Source organism: Cydia splendana, chromosome 5 (genome assembly GCF_910591565.1).
Source record: "Cydia splendana chromosome 5, ilCydSple1.2, whole genome shotgun sequence".
In the NCBI taxonomy this organism is placed as follows: Eukaryota; Metazoa; Arthropoda; class Insecta; order Lepidoptera; family Tortricidae; genus Cydia; species Cydia splendana.
In genome coordinates, this window is record NC_085964.1 from 22,754,467 (window position 1) to 22,768,989 (window position 14,523).

Consider the following 14,523-nt stretch of genomic DNA (forward strand, 5'->3'; position numbering starts at 1 on the left):
TCTATGCTGGTCTCTGGCGCTAAACTACTTTTATACAATATAAAACTTGTGGTTATATTCAACAACAACAACAACATCGATATAGCTTTTGCGGTGATCTACTAGCCTAGCTTGAACGTCAAACCATAATTTCTTTAAAAAAGCCTGATTAAATCTAAAGCTTACGTCAAAGAAACGCCGGCTGGCGATTCCGGGGTGAGGGCGTTGATACCGGTTATTCAAATCTTGACACTGAACACGTGGTCTTCCGGTATTACTTAACCTCCTGAAAGGGAGATCGAGGGACAGTCCGGGTTAGGGTTGTGTGCTCCCCCCTGTGTAATCTAGATCTATTAATTTGGCCTGAGCTGCAAACTCCCCCTGTCATGAACTGTTGGCATTATGTAAGAACTTTGTTGATGGAAACGGAAAAGTTTTGCTAACTTTTCCGGCGAAACTCGGCGGCGGCGTCATGTCATTTTGTCTCTGCTCGCTATGTCAATGTTATTCTTAAATTAATGTTGCGTATTTTATGCTGTTGGGTTTGATTTAACATAACATTTTATTTGGCCCTATTATTTGATAGTCTGGGAAATCTACTCTTTGTTTCAGTTGTCTCCCTTTTTTTACCTCAACTTGTTTCGTATTTCGAATAAATCGTATAGGTTGCGCTGAACGACTGAAGATCAGAGCTAGCTGGCGGCTAGCCCTATTGATTTAACATAAACTTTATATCGTCCACCATTTTGTACGGAGCACCACTACATCTGGCAACCATTTTGTGGATATGTGCTCCACGATTGGGATCATGCTTTTCTATTTAAATGTGATCAGTTTTCTTTTAGTCTCTTAACAATAACAATACGATATACGATTCTAATAAATTGAGATCAATCGAATTCATCAGCATCTACTGTAAAATTTACGACCGATTCGACTTCTGTTTTATTTGGCCCTTCAAAATTGAATTCGACGTCATCAAATTTTATTTTCTTTTTGATCGTTAAGTCGTAGCACGTTTCTGTAGGGCTTTTACATAATGCAGGCTGATCGTGCTTTAGCACGCAATGCCGACGTAAAGTAACGTAATCAGTCGATACCACTTGCCGTTGAGCTAAAAACAATGATCATTAACGGGTGGATCATTAAGAAATGGGATTCTGTAGGAATAGGATACTAAGAAGTCACCAATTTTTATACTGTTACTTATCTGATCTTTTAACTGTTGTTTTATTTGTCCTTCCATTACTTTTACAAATTATTAATTACATAGTGCTAGGAGTTGCTTAGTTTCTTCAACCTTAACAATACAATCAAGCTTGTTTAGGTATTTGTTAAGCTTGCTTTTTCTTGTCTACATTTGTGTCTAAATGAAGTCACGTCACGTACCTCCTATAAAATTTACCCGTACGTTGACAAGAATTATATTGCTAATTTTATATCAATGACTCCTTTATGAACAAAGTTACTTATTACGCTCCCCCTATAATCAAAACCTCAAAATGTATTCATTACAATCCCAAAACTCCACCGCGCATTATTCAGATGTGATGTCATCAAACGCTCATCAACCTCAGAGGGTATGTCAACCGGCAATTTGTGAAGAGGCATAGGGGATAGCGATTACATAATTGTTTAGGGTGCGATTAACAGTCAAGTTTAATTAACTCAACAAGTTTAGGACCCTTTTGATCCGCGGGGAGCAACAGGACAATCATTGGGACATTCCATTTGAATACCGGCGCTTAGTTCGCATTGCTCTTATGGGGTGGGAAGTTGGGAACGTAAATGTTATTTAACTGGGTATTTTAATTTATTTTCTGAAGATTGAATTAAAATTAAAACGAACCCGCTAAATATCGTATATTGGATTTGCGAAATGCAAATTTACGTTACCAAACTTTATTTATGGCATTAAAATATGATCCCAAAATAAGATTTTCGTAAGGGACTATGGTTCGATATCCAGGTACTTCAAAAAGGATTTAACAGGGCACCAAACCTTTTATAAGTTGCATCATAAGTTAAGTAGGTATATTTATCTCATCGCTTTATTGCTATGCTGCTTTCATCACTCTACTAGGACGTCTAGGACAACTCTCTATACTCGGACCCGAGTCCGACGCTGGTCCCAAACTCCAGCAAGACACCAAACTCATAATCACTATCTTAGTAGCTAAGTGTTCCGATTTCCACCAATCTTCTGATGACATATTTCACACATCAATCCACTTGACAAGACTAAGCTCACCATTACATCTGCGAGGCACGTAGCCACCGCCGCACTTTTAATTTAAACTTCAACCGCGTTCCATCACACTAATGAGACCGGCTTCAAACGTGTCCATGCTTTCTAGACTTGCCCGTTTGTCTGAGCGGTTGGGAACTGGGGAAATGAAAAACGCATAATGTTGCCGTCGAGCGCTTTAATACACTTCTAACACTTTATTTCTTATAACATATTTTTCGTGCAGATTATTGTATTGTATTTCATTATGTTATATTATCTCCATTCCCATTTTTAATTGCTAGAACAATGAACACTTAGTCTTCACGGTGCTTTTTCCTAACAAGTCATAAATTATTGCAATAACACCAACTGGGTACATACTTGCTTAATTAGTGTGTTTAATTGCAATTAATTAGATATTCTAAGATTCTGACTTTGAACAATCTATGTTCTACTACACGTTTTTGTTTGAGTGAAGACATCGCCTCTCAATGTGTTCCAATATTGTATTTTTAGTGGAAAACTCAAGTCTTCACAAGATTACAAAAAGCAATATCAAAAACTAAACCGAATATTTAAGATCTTCAACAACACTAATGAAAACAATTAATATCCCAAAATACCGACTAGCTCCACAGTCCAGTCTAAATTCAAATTTGCCATGCGTTTCTGCCTGAAACTTCCGCGGTCGCGTTTTGTACATATTCCCAACGGCTGTAAATTTACCATTTCTCCCCTCGCGAGTTTAAAGCCACTGTAAATATTTTATCAGTTTACATGTCGTATCGTGCGGCGCCGAGGGGTCTGCCTTTCAGCCTCAACTGCCATTTCAAACATTTATATTCGATTTACACAAGGTTTTTTGCGCTCTTTAATGTTATAATTGGTGGGGTCCCGTTTTGATTTAGCTCTTTCACTTATCCCGATTTAAGTTGGTTTAGGTTAGGTGATTAACATTTCATGAAGCTCTCTTCATATCCTATAGCATTTTCATATTTGATAAATACTAGGTGATTGCGACCTTTTTAATTGCCGGTGGGGTTCAATTTTGATTCAGCTTTTGATTTATCCCCGATAACATGGCTTACTTTGAACATAAACATAAAGCTTTTTATATCCTCTCTCAGGGTTGGTTTATCTGCATCTGCAATGTGCATGTTCACTGCGGTGTTGCGAACTAGTTAAACTTAATCTCGCTGCGATTGCGCATTGGTCTGGCGGGTTTGTTTTATCTCTCGGAGAATTGTGTATAAAGAACACGTTGTATCTTCTTGACTGTATTTGGAACAAAGTGATGTTTTGATTGTGGTACGAAATTAATGTTACATTTACTTTGTTGTTGATCTGGATGTAGTTATTTCTATATTTTGTTGTATAAAATATAAGGATAATATGTCTATTATTACCACTATTGTATCCATTAGTGGTAATATTAAGGTCATTCTGTCTCCGCAATCTATTGTGTATACTTCATGTCAATCATGTCCTACACATATTGCCTACATCTTATACCATACCTACTCATTAAGTTCTCACGTAATATCGTAATTTCTTAAATAAGGTTATACATAAAATTAATTTAAGGTAAGCCCTACGTTATACTTTACGCTTAGCTTAACGCTCTCCAACTCTCCATGACATGTCTCCGCAGTGTCTCGTGTAAGCCTGGGCTTATCGCGAGGGATTACTCAAGCCACTCAAGCACACAGTACCTATTCCTCTCACGTGCCCACACTGTCTCGTCTGACTCGTCTCGTAGCCTTATTACCTATCTCTTAATTTCTTTAAGGACACCCGGACTAGTATTTTAGATGAAGATTGAAGCTTCTTCAAAAAACATTAATACTTAATACATTATTTTAAGATATTCCCAACATTTACTTTCTCTAACTGCCTGTCTTCCAACTCTCTTGTGTAGATCTGGACTTATAGTGAAGAAATTCTCAACCCCAAGACACTTCTCTCACGCCCACGCCGTGTATCGTTACCTCATTCCTTCCTATCTTTTAATTTCTTACCTTGTTTTTAATGCCTCACGATTTCCGTTGTCTCATTAAGTGAATTAAGTTTCTATATTCTAGTGATCCTAACACTTTCTGAATTGTCTCCACTCCGGTGTAACCCTGGACTTATCGCGAAGGATTACCCAACCCCACAGCATTCTCCTCACGTCTCGTGTCGCCTTATTACCTCGCAACTATTCGGGCAAGTCGAACCCGAAACTGCCTAAACGACGATTTATTTTCCTACTCAATTTTTGGGACATACGGCAACATGGGAGGGGGAGCGTTGCGTGTTCATGTTCATGGTGTTTTTGCAAGTACGAACAACAAAGTTGCGGAAAGAAAGTATTACATATGATTCATTCGCGTACTTATTTGAAGAGTCTACAAATGTACTTTTGTTGTAGATGTGTTTTGTTACAATAAAAGTGACAATAGACTTTTAGACCAGCTGAATTATGGTTGAGAAGAAGCGTAAGTTGTTGTATGACACTATTTAGTATTTTATATTTGCGCAAATAATCCTGCCTTTGATCATACACCTACGAAGCATTAGCAAATAAGACAACGACAGCTGAGTACCTACTCATGTTGAATAAATCCATGCAACGGCTTAGATGAGTCAGGCAACTGTAAGCACGAAGTGATTAACGGCTCCAACGGCCCGCTCCTATTTATACATTTCGTGATGATCAATACAAACATTGTTCAACAATCCAGTCCAACAAAGGATACAGTCCTCCACAATGCGTCAGCGGTCACGGACAAAGACCTTCATGAAACAGCATCAAAAATAACGAATCGATACTCGCATTTTATCGTTTCAGCTAGTCACGCGAGCATCGGTTCGGTTCCAATCGATTCATTTGGGCCTGAGGGTCTTTAAATAAACATCGGCCAGTAATCGCTTTTCGATTGTCGGCCGCTGAAATATGAAGTTGCCCATTAAAGGTCTAGGTCTTGTCGTAATGAATATTTGCCGCTTTTCTTGATTGAAATAAACTGCCTCGTGCGTTTTCCAGCGAGGGATGTCTTAATGAAGAAGAATGGTCGGCGACTCGATAAATTTCTGTTTTCTTTTACTGTTGCAGTACTTGCGGTAGGATTTCGTTTTTCCGACTTTTCGCAATCTTCACTATTTTATGCCATACATTTCCTTTGAATAGTCTTAGCAGTGTTTAAGATTCGTAGGCGGTCATTATAGGGTTTATGTCTAGAGTTTTTTAATTTGCAAATGGGCTTTATCTCCTCGTGGCCTCGGCGGCGGCTAGACCTCCCTTAACTCGTATTATTCCTCACAGCACACCGGCGCTCGGCACCAGTCAAGAAACCAGTCGGCAAACCAAGGACGAAGCAACCAAAGAAGGTCAAATTTATAAGTAAGTGTTTGGTGCAACGCCTGTAATATTAACATGAGTGCATTTGGATGAAGGTTGAATCAATACTGCTCTGTGTGCCAACTTAGCCTATACACACGAACTTCCGTCGCAGCTGTAGAACGCAGTTGTTTGGTGATGTTTTTGATTCACTGATCAAACATTCATGTATCTGTTCTGCTTTTTGCAAAGAAACAGAATAGTCTCCGTCCTTTTAAGGTAGTCAATCCGCTTAGGGTATTAACTGCAACTGTGTGTAATTTTACTAATTTTTCACCTCAAGAAAATACTTTTTGGAATCTTAGCTATAGGTACGTATACATTGACAAACCCCAATTCTAACTTATCGAACTGAACAAAAGCGAAGTTTCTTCTCACGAAATAGTCGGTACCTTCATTGTGGACACAAAGGCGAATACGTTTTCGATATGCCCTTGGCTTCAAATAGTTTGCTTACCTTCCGACGCGTCAACAACGGGTCTGGGCGCACCTTTCTTCTGATCGTGAAACAAAGATATACGACGCGTCATTTCATGTTTTATATTCAATAAAGAATTCGCAGATTTCCATGTTTTACGAGTTTTCATTCTACGTAATTCAACAGACACCGCGTATATCTTTATTAGTTATAGTTAGGTACGGTGATGTCCTTATGAGTCATCCGGCTTCCCCCCACTCGAGGGGCTTACACGGCACTCTCTCAGGAATTACACGTATCAACGCTTTTGTTCGCAGAAACAAAAGCATGCTAGAAAAACCGCCTCGAGAAGAAAATTTCATAAAGCAACTGAACTTTGTCTACAGTCATGACTAGCCATGATGTCGCAAATTGAACACTGCTGTTTTTGTTACTGTGTTTGTGTGTTCTATTTATTAAACTCCGCGAAGTGATATGGGTAGAGTTAGATGGCCTGTGGGCCTGCCATGAAATACGTTCGTTCGTCTATTTGCCTTGATATAAGTATCTGTATCTTTCCCCCTATAGTATCTATATCTTTGCCCCTATAATATTCAAAAGCTGTAAAGAGGCAGATAACAAAGTTATGATTTTCAATGTTCGCGGTACGCCGTCTAAGCATTTTGGTCGCAGGCAGAAACGACATAAGCCCAAACATACCTCAATATTCTTGGAAAGCTTTCATAATTACTCCCCTTAGTTAAGAGTTCACGCTGCAAATCAAAATGACGTAAGATGCTGCCAAACTCACGTAATCTACCTAATCTTACGTTCTTTCCCAAGTACGAGTAAAGGTTCGGCGACACTCGACCTTGAGTATAACGGTAATTTACGCGGCGGGGAAATTCTCCCGGCTTTTAAAATTACCCCTAAATTATGTCGGGACTTAATTAAGTGGGGGATAAAGGGGCGTTTAAATTTGACTATGATGCGCGGATTTTTCTAAATTGCAGCTTTAGGGGTGATGCATGGTGTTTTATGGGAGTTCTTGTTTGAAATTAGGTTTAATACTTGTTTGGGGATGATCATGTTTCTTTTACCCAATGTAGAAAAAAACGAGTTGTCCAATTAATGATATCAGAACGCCATTATTCTCTAGTTATAATAAAAGCTTTTGATATAGAACTACTTTCCATGAAAACAAAATGTCCTCTTTCTGTTCATGAAAACTTGTCAGGTGACCTATCTCTACACAGAAGAGCAAAAAAGAAAGATGTATGTATCTGATATAATTAATGACGTTTGTAACAAAATACTGAATAAAAAAAAGTATTAATATTCTGGATTAAGTATTAGTGGACGAAATAAATAAATAGGCTTCAAAAAGAAGCGTAAGAAAACGTATCAATACCAGACAAACATAATATCCCTCCTACTTTTTATGTAAACAAATTCTTATGAATGGAACAAAATCCCGAATATCCCGATCGAGAAACCATAAAGTTTTACGTAAAAACATTCCACAAAGAAAACCATTGCACGGACAGGACCCCAGTTTATCCTATATACCCGCATTTAAAAGTAACGGGCACGGTAGCGTCCGATGGCGTGGGGAAAACTGCCTCTATGCACGTTGGGCACATTTAGCTTTAATGTTATGCTTACGAGTGTGGCTCGTTCAATTTACATGTGCCTGTAAAAAGTTGTAGTTGTAACTGATATGTCCTAGCAAAGAAAATTTGAAATAAAGAGTTACTGTCATGGTAAATTATGTAGCTACAGTACATTTACTGCCATCCAAGGACCGGAAAACCCCTCTTTACGCTTAATCCTATCAATTCGGTAACCCAATCGATTCGGTTACCTTATCATTCGGTAACCCTATCATACTGTTGCCTGATTGTAATGGTAACCTTCTTGAAACGGTAACCCTAACCTTTAACCGAGTTAATCTCAAAACCCCATCGCGATAGGGTTTTTGTTAAGGGTTTTTAACAGGTTTTCATTCAGTTATGGTAACCTTTATTATCGGTTGCTTACTGGTTTGCTACATTAAAGTAGTGATGTGCCGTCAGAACTAAAAAAAAAATACTAAAAAAATTGTTTATTTTGTTTACTTTATTTATATTTTGATGATTTTATTGACTTTATTTATTAAATTTATTTTTTGTTTAATTTATTTATTTAATTTATTTAATTTATGTACTTTATTTAATTTATTTACGTTATTTAATTTATTTAACTTATTTAATTTATTTAACTTATTTAATTTATTTAATTTATTTAATTTACTTATTTTAATTATTTTAGTTATAATATAATAATATTTATAATAAGAACACACCACACAGGTAGGTATAAAGATAAACAAAGGAAAGGCAAAAAAACTTGTTTGTGTTGGAGCCGTTGGAGGCTTCATAGACCGCCCATGCCAACCTCGGTTATTCAATAATAAGTTGAATTTAAGTGTGCGTAAAGATTACAATCGTTTGAACTGGTCAAAAACCTCATAATGAGGTAACTGAATAGACTGGGTTTTTATTTCGGTTACCGGTAACAGAGGTTAACTCGATCTGATACGGTTACCGAATCAAAGTGTTACCTTATTAAGCGGTTACCGTTATGGTAGGGGTTTTTATAAACACCTCTAAAATAACCCTATGAAAAACCCCGGTTAAGGTAACCGGTTCCTGTCCCTGCTGCCATCTTTCGACAGACGATTAAACTGTTACAACGCCATTTGACTTTGATCATTATTCTTTCACTAATATGTGTTAACTTGTTAAATATTAATATTAACGCCATCTACTCGAGAGTAGGCTGAAGGTTATGGCGCCATCGATCGAAAAGATTGTACCATACCTTTGGCCTATAGTCGAATGATGGGTCCCTATGACAGTTCCATCAAAGAGAATTTGAAATAGAGAGTTACTGTCATGGTAAATTATGTAGCTATAGTACATTTACTGCCATCTTTCGACAGAAGATTAAAATTGTTAGAAAGCCATTTGACTTTGACCATTATTCTTTCACTGATATGTGTTAACTTGTTAAATATTCATATTAACGCTATCTACTCGAGAGTAGGCCAAAGGTATGGTGCAATCTTTTAGAGCGATGGCGCCATGACCTTTGGCCTACAGTCGAGTAGATGGCGTTAATTTCAATATTTAACAAATGAACACATATCAGTGAAAGAATAAGGATCAAATGGCGTTCTAACAGTTTTAATCTTCTGTCGACAGATGGCAGTAAATTTACAGTAGCTACATAATTTACTTTGACAATCCGCCTCTATACGCTCTATTCTCTTTGGTCCTAGGTTAGATAAACCTCAAGTCACTGTCACCTCCTTGCGCTTAAACCGATTAAAAATAAATTTGGTAAGGAGATAGTTTGAGTCCATGAGAAGGGCATAGGACATACCTTGATGCTATCTGTGACCTTCTTCTCTATCTTTCAAACCAAACATTAAACTTGCCTGATGGCGGTCACACGCACAAACGTACAATGAAAACATAATAAAAACATTTGAAGCATATTTTAATACTAGTGTCGTACCGTTAGTTGCCTAAGATATTTTTTTTTCGTACCTACAGTTTACTAAACGAAACAAATAAACTGAACGAACGAATAAACTGTGGAATAAACGCACAATGACAGTACATATATCTCAAGTAGATAGCATTTAATTTTTGAATTCCCTCTTGAGCGACTCTCAAATAAATAAATTCCAGAATTATTTCAATTTCAGTATTTATTTGAATTATTTGCGACCAAGTATGTTCTTATTCTTTTCAGTTGATCGTATCTTTTAGTAAATGTAGCATTGTTATCAACTTTCTCCTTTTTAATAAACATGCTGTCGAACGATAACAATCCTTTGACCCGCTATATGTACACCTAATGTAGACAATTAGTATCCTTTGTCGTTATCATTTCTTATTTAGCAACCGACTGTGTAGTTGTAGACACTATTCGCTGTTATCGATTTGATGAATCATTTCATTGTCTTTTGAAAGTAAATTACTTATCTGCTAATAAATACGCATTATTTAAAAAAAGAATTGTCAGGCGAGTGAGAAAATACAAGGTGTTTTTCCACCGTTTAAGGCTCAGATAGAGAGTGTGAAAACGGTCAAATACCGCAATGTAATGCAACTCGCATGCAATTTCTCGCGCCGTCTATAAGAGCTTTCTCTCTGCGAAGGCTCTTTTGTACCTCTCTCAACAGAAAAATCCTTTTAAATCTGCTGCAAGAAATATCGCTTAGTGTTAACCATTAAACAATTCGGACAGAAAGAATCCTGGCCACGTGCCCAAGTGCAGTCCAGACTCATTCGTCTCTTTAATTCATTTCCTAGTGACTATTCATTCAATTTACTTGTTTTCTCAGCGGAGATTATCTGTGGACAATCGAGGGGGATTTAAAATGCACGCTTCTGCCCCAGTTGCCCCTTTTACTTATTCATCTTTGTTGCAGCCCCTTGTAATTTAATTTTCTTGAGACTGTTTCGTTGGCTGCATTGGCAGAGTTAAATTAAACGGAGAAAATCCTGGAAATGTTTTGTTTCACGAGAAATTACTTGGAAAATTGCATCCATCACCAAATTTTTGTACCTACTCAAATAACTCAAATTTGTCACCGAATTGTTATTGTTATTTTCTTCATATTTTTATTATCTGCAAATCTGCATTGTATACATTTTATTCATATTTGTGTAACAAAGCTTTAGCCAGCAAGCTACTACCATGCCAATTCCTTTATTATAGCTAAAAGCTACCAAGAGTCCAAGATATATTCAATTTTTTTACTGGTCTGAAAAATATTCTAAATACAAATTTGATTATTGGCCAAAGGCACTGGCAGGTACTGACCTGCTAGTAAATCTACCGTATACTTTAGGTATCGGGTTAGTGATGTTCATTAAGGCCCCAGTACACAATGGGCCATCGCCGGCCACTCCAAGGGACGCATTTATGCGTTAGAGGGAGCAAGTAATATTGCTATCTCATTCTACCGCATGGCTGCGTCCCTTGGAGTGGCCGGCGATGGCCCATTGTGTACAGGGGCCTTAAGAGTTTCATAGAACTCTTCTTCAATTGAGAAGTGAAAACGCTTTCCAAAATAAACCAAAAGCTGAATGTAAATGCGTCGAAGAAAAATATAGTATACTATTTTGACATTTGAGCTTTTGACAGTTAGTGAAAAATCATAATACTCATACTTAGGTATTTGGAAATGTTACTTTTTTACCAATTGTCCTAATTTGATACATATTGTCGACAGCGACCGAAATCCGCTGCCAGGAGATGTCGAAGGGCGGGCTGGCGTACGAGGTGATCCTCGCCGAGCCCGTCGGCGTACCCGTGCCGCGCCGCGCCGACTCCCCCGAGAAGACCCCTTCTGTCGAGGAGATACAGGAGAAATTGAAGGCTGCCGAGGAGAGGAGACGTGTGAGTACACTTTATATTTACCCGAGAGTCGATAGAGCCAGGTACGCTGACTCAATCGAGAGGTCTTCAAAAGCTAGGGGTAACTACAGGCTATTGCGGAGAGGGTACATCAGGTACATGTGAGTAAGGTACGAGGTGATCCTCGCTGAGCCCGTCGGCCGCGCCGACTCCTCTGAGAAGACCCCTTCTGTCGAGGAGATACAGGAGAAATTGAAGGCTGCCGAGGAGAGGAGACGTGTGAGTACACTTTATATTTACCCGAGAGTTACACTCTGGTATACGACTCACTAGAGGGGACGTCTGCGATCAAGCGAAACTGCAGGCTACTGCGGAGCGGATATATGAGAGTATGTAAACTTCCTACGTTTTATCCTGATGATTAAGCTCTAAACCAATGCCTTTTCAGGCCCCTTATCAACAAAGTATCCTTGAAAGCGCTGGCTACCGTATAGGTACGCCATCAGGAACACAACTCTTCATTCTTTAAGTCAAAGTGAAAGGGCTACCCCGGTTGGTCTACTCCATATTTGGATGACATAAATATACACCATTCGAAATATAAAATAAAAATAATATTTCCATTCCAGAGTCTGGAAGCCAGTAAAATGGCCGCGATCGCTCAGAAGATGGCCAAGATCGAGGAGGCGTCGCGGTTCCGTAGCGAGCAGTCCAACAACTTCATCGCCAGCACCAAGGAGGCACTGGACGCCAAGATGGACTCCCACGAGGAGAAGCGCGAGGCGTACATCAACGAGCTGCGGGCTCGGCTCAAGGACCATCTCGAGGGCGTCGAGAAGACAAGGTCAGTGAAGCTGCCACACTTACAGGAGAGATGTGAGGCCTACATCAATATGATCCACACCGAACGAGCTGCCTCGCGAGGAAATCTCCACGCGAAGCAGCTCGGTCTGTGTAGACGTGCCTCGGGCGAAGCAAGCCTACTCACGTCTCCATAGACCGAACACAAAAATCTCGAAAACATGTCTAATTTTCATTTATATTCAATCGTATAAAACGATATGCAGGGTACGCAGGGTAAGGACGACCCTGCATACTATAGCAGTATAACTATAAAATAGCTAGCGATATAGCCGAGGAATTTGACTAGCAAAATTTTAATCAGAATATACTTTCAGGGTTATTAAGATAAAACGTTAAAAGCCACGAATCCCCAAATCTTCCGTCCGTCGCAATCTTTTGTTCCTGTCTAATATCCTGGCTATAGGCCCCCTCTTAAGTGGTGTCTGGTGTTGATGTACAGGTTGACCCTGGAGCAGCAGACGGCCGAGGTGTACAAGGCCATCGAGGAGAAGATGAACACGGCGGCCGCGCAGCGCGACGAGAACATCAAGAAGATGCTCGAGCGCCTGCGCGAACATGTAAGTGCAACTACCTTTTTAAAAAAAGATAGAAAAGTTAGTTAGTTTAAAAAAAAAAACAAAAGGGAAGGGGGGGTAAGGGAAGGGTTGTCTGGAAGAGAGTCGCTTTTTAGCGATAAGACCGCCTGTTGTTTAACCTCTTCTTTTCTGTATTCTTTGTATTGTTTTCTGTAATGAGGTGTGCAATGAAGAATATTTGTATTGTATTGTATTATCTCGAAAACCAGGAAACTTTTACTAGACCTATGAGTGCATTTTATGGACCAGCCTAAGGTCTGTCGGTGGTTAGAAGGTTATCTATTTATTACTGGACACCCAGTATATTATTTTTGAATTCAATACTTCCAATGACACTTGACATCACTCATTTACATTGTATGTTCTACATTGATCTATTTCCTATATCAATGCACACGCCAGCTTAGCAGCCAAATATTGCACTGTTGCAGGGGTCGGCAAACCGTGGCTCTTCAAGCCACTAAAAAGGTCACTTCAAACACTTGGAGTTCCTAAACGACTGTTGGCTGTTGACTGTCCTTCAACTGGTGATTTCTACTGCGGCTCTTCTCAAAAGTTTTCCGACCCCTGCACTATTGAATGTTTGTGTGTTGTTGTGTGAACTAATTATTCCTACTCGGCTTTACTAAGGCGTTTGACACTGACATTGTCGTTATGTATATTTGACATCTTGTTTTTCTGTATATAAACTACGAGAAAACAAAATGATACTGCATTTTAATGTGTTATTACTATGGCGTTGCACAATATCGATGTTAGTTTTATAAAATCATCCATTGATTGCCGGCGTCTCCACGGGCGCCACTCTCGGCCCAATTTGATTAACCGTTCGCTGGCAGCCATTAGCCATCCAATAAGTTACCGGAGATGTTTTAACTACGTTATAAGGGGAGCTTCGCTCGTGGTCCGTAGGCAATGTTTATAATTTCACTGCCATTTTGTCATCTGGAGAGAAAACAGAACATTTTTGCGTTTTAATAAGTCAGTCGCTTATCCTTATTGGAAACAGTTCAAACAGTTGGGGGAATACTGATTTTTTTTGTTTAATATTGCACATCAGAACTTTGACTTCAGTTTTAAACAAGAAATGTATTGCTTAGTCACTGTTTAAAAAAAATGTTCGCATCACAAAGCTCTTTTTCTAAAACGGTTCGGAAACGGCCTCATTATGTTCTGTGTCTCTCGGTAATAATTATTATCCTAAACATGGTAGCCGAATTAAGATGACTTTGATATTCATTAGCAAAAATGTTCTGTCTCCATACCGCCTCATTTGAATGTCGTCCGCTTGGGCCTTGTGCTGTAGGAGGAGCAGGTGCGCAAGGTCCGCGCCGGCAACCAGGAGCGCTTCCAGCAGCTCGAGACCTCCATCCAGGACAAGCTGCAGCAGGCCGAGGAGCGCCGCCTCGCCCGCGACGCCGAGCAGCGCGAGAAACGGCGCCATCATGTGAGATACCATACTGTATTGTCTTTTAGGTCCTCATTCTTCGGTTTAATCGTTGGCGGAAGGAACACAGTCTTTTAGAAGCCAAGGTATGTCCAGATCATTTGGGGAAGTTCCATCCAAGACCATAGTTGCTGTGGTCCAATGACCGCTATTTAACCCCTGATAATCCTGATTGACCTTTTGCCGCAGAAAAATACCTGTTAGACCAACATCAGCAGGCAACTAGGTTATATGCCA

At 39.2% G+C, this 14,523-nt stretch overlaps 1 protein-coding gene across 3 annotated transcripts in view; it reads left to right on the plus strand.

The window, feature by feature from the left end:
• Positions 1–14,523, plus strand: part of LOC134790964 (stathmin-4) — a 62,340-nt gene that overhangs the window by 41,792 nt on the left and 6,025 nt on the right. For 2 of the 3 annotated variants that reach the window (XM_063761992.1, XM_063761990.1), the window contains exons 2-6: positions 5,514–5,591; positions 11,276–11,442; positions 12,030–12,244; positions 12,704–12,821; positions 14,146–14,286. In XM_063761992.1, the coding sequence (XP_063618062.1) occupies positions 5,514–5,591; positions 11,276–11,442; positions 12,030–12,244; positions 12,704–12,821; positions 14,146–14,286 (719 nt within the window). The remainder of the gene's footprint in view (positions 1–5,513; positions 5,592–11,275; positions 11,443–12,029; positions 12,245–12,703; positions 12,822–14,145; positions 14,287–14,523) is intronic. The other variant, XM_063761991.1, reaches the window with a different exon arrangement.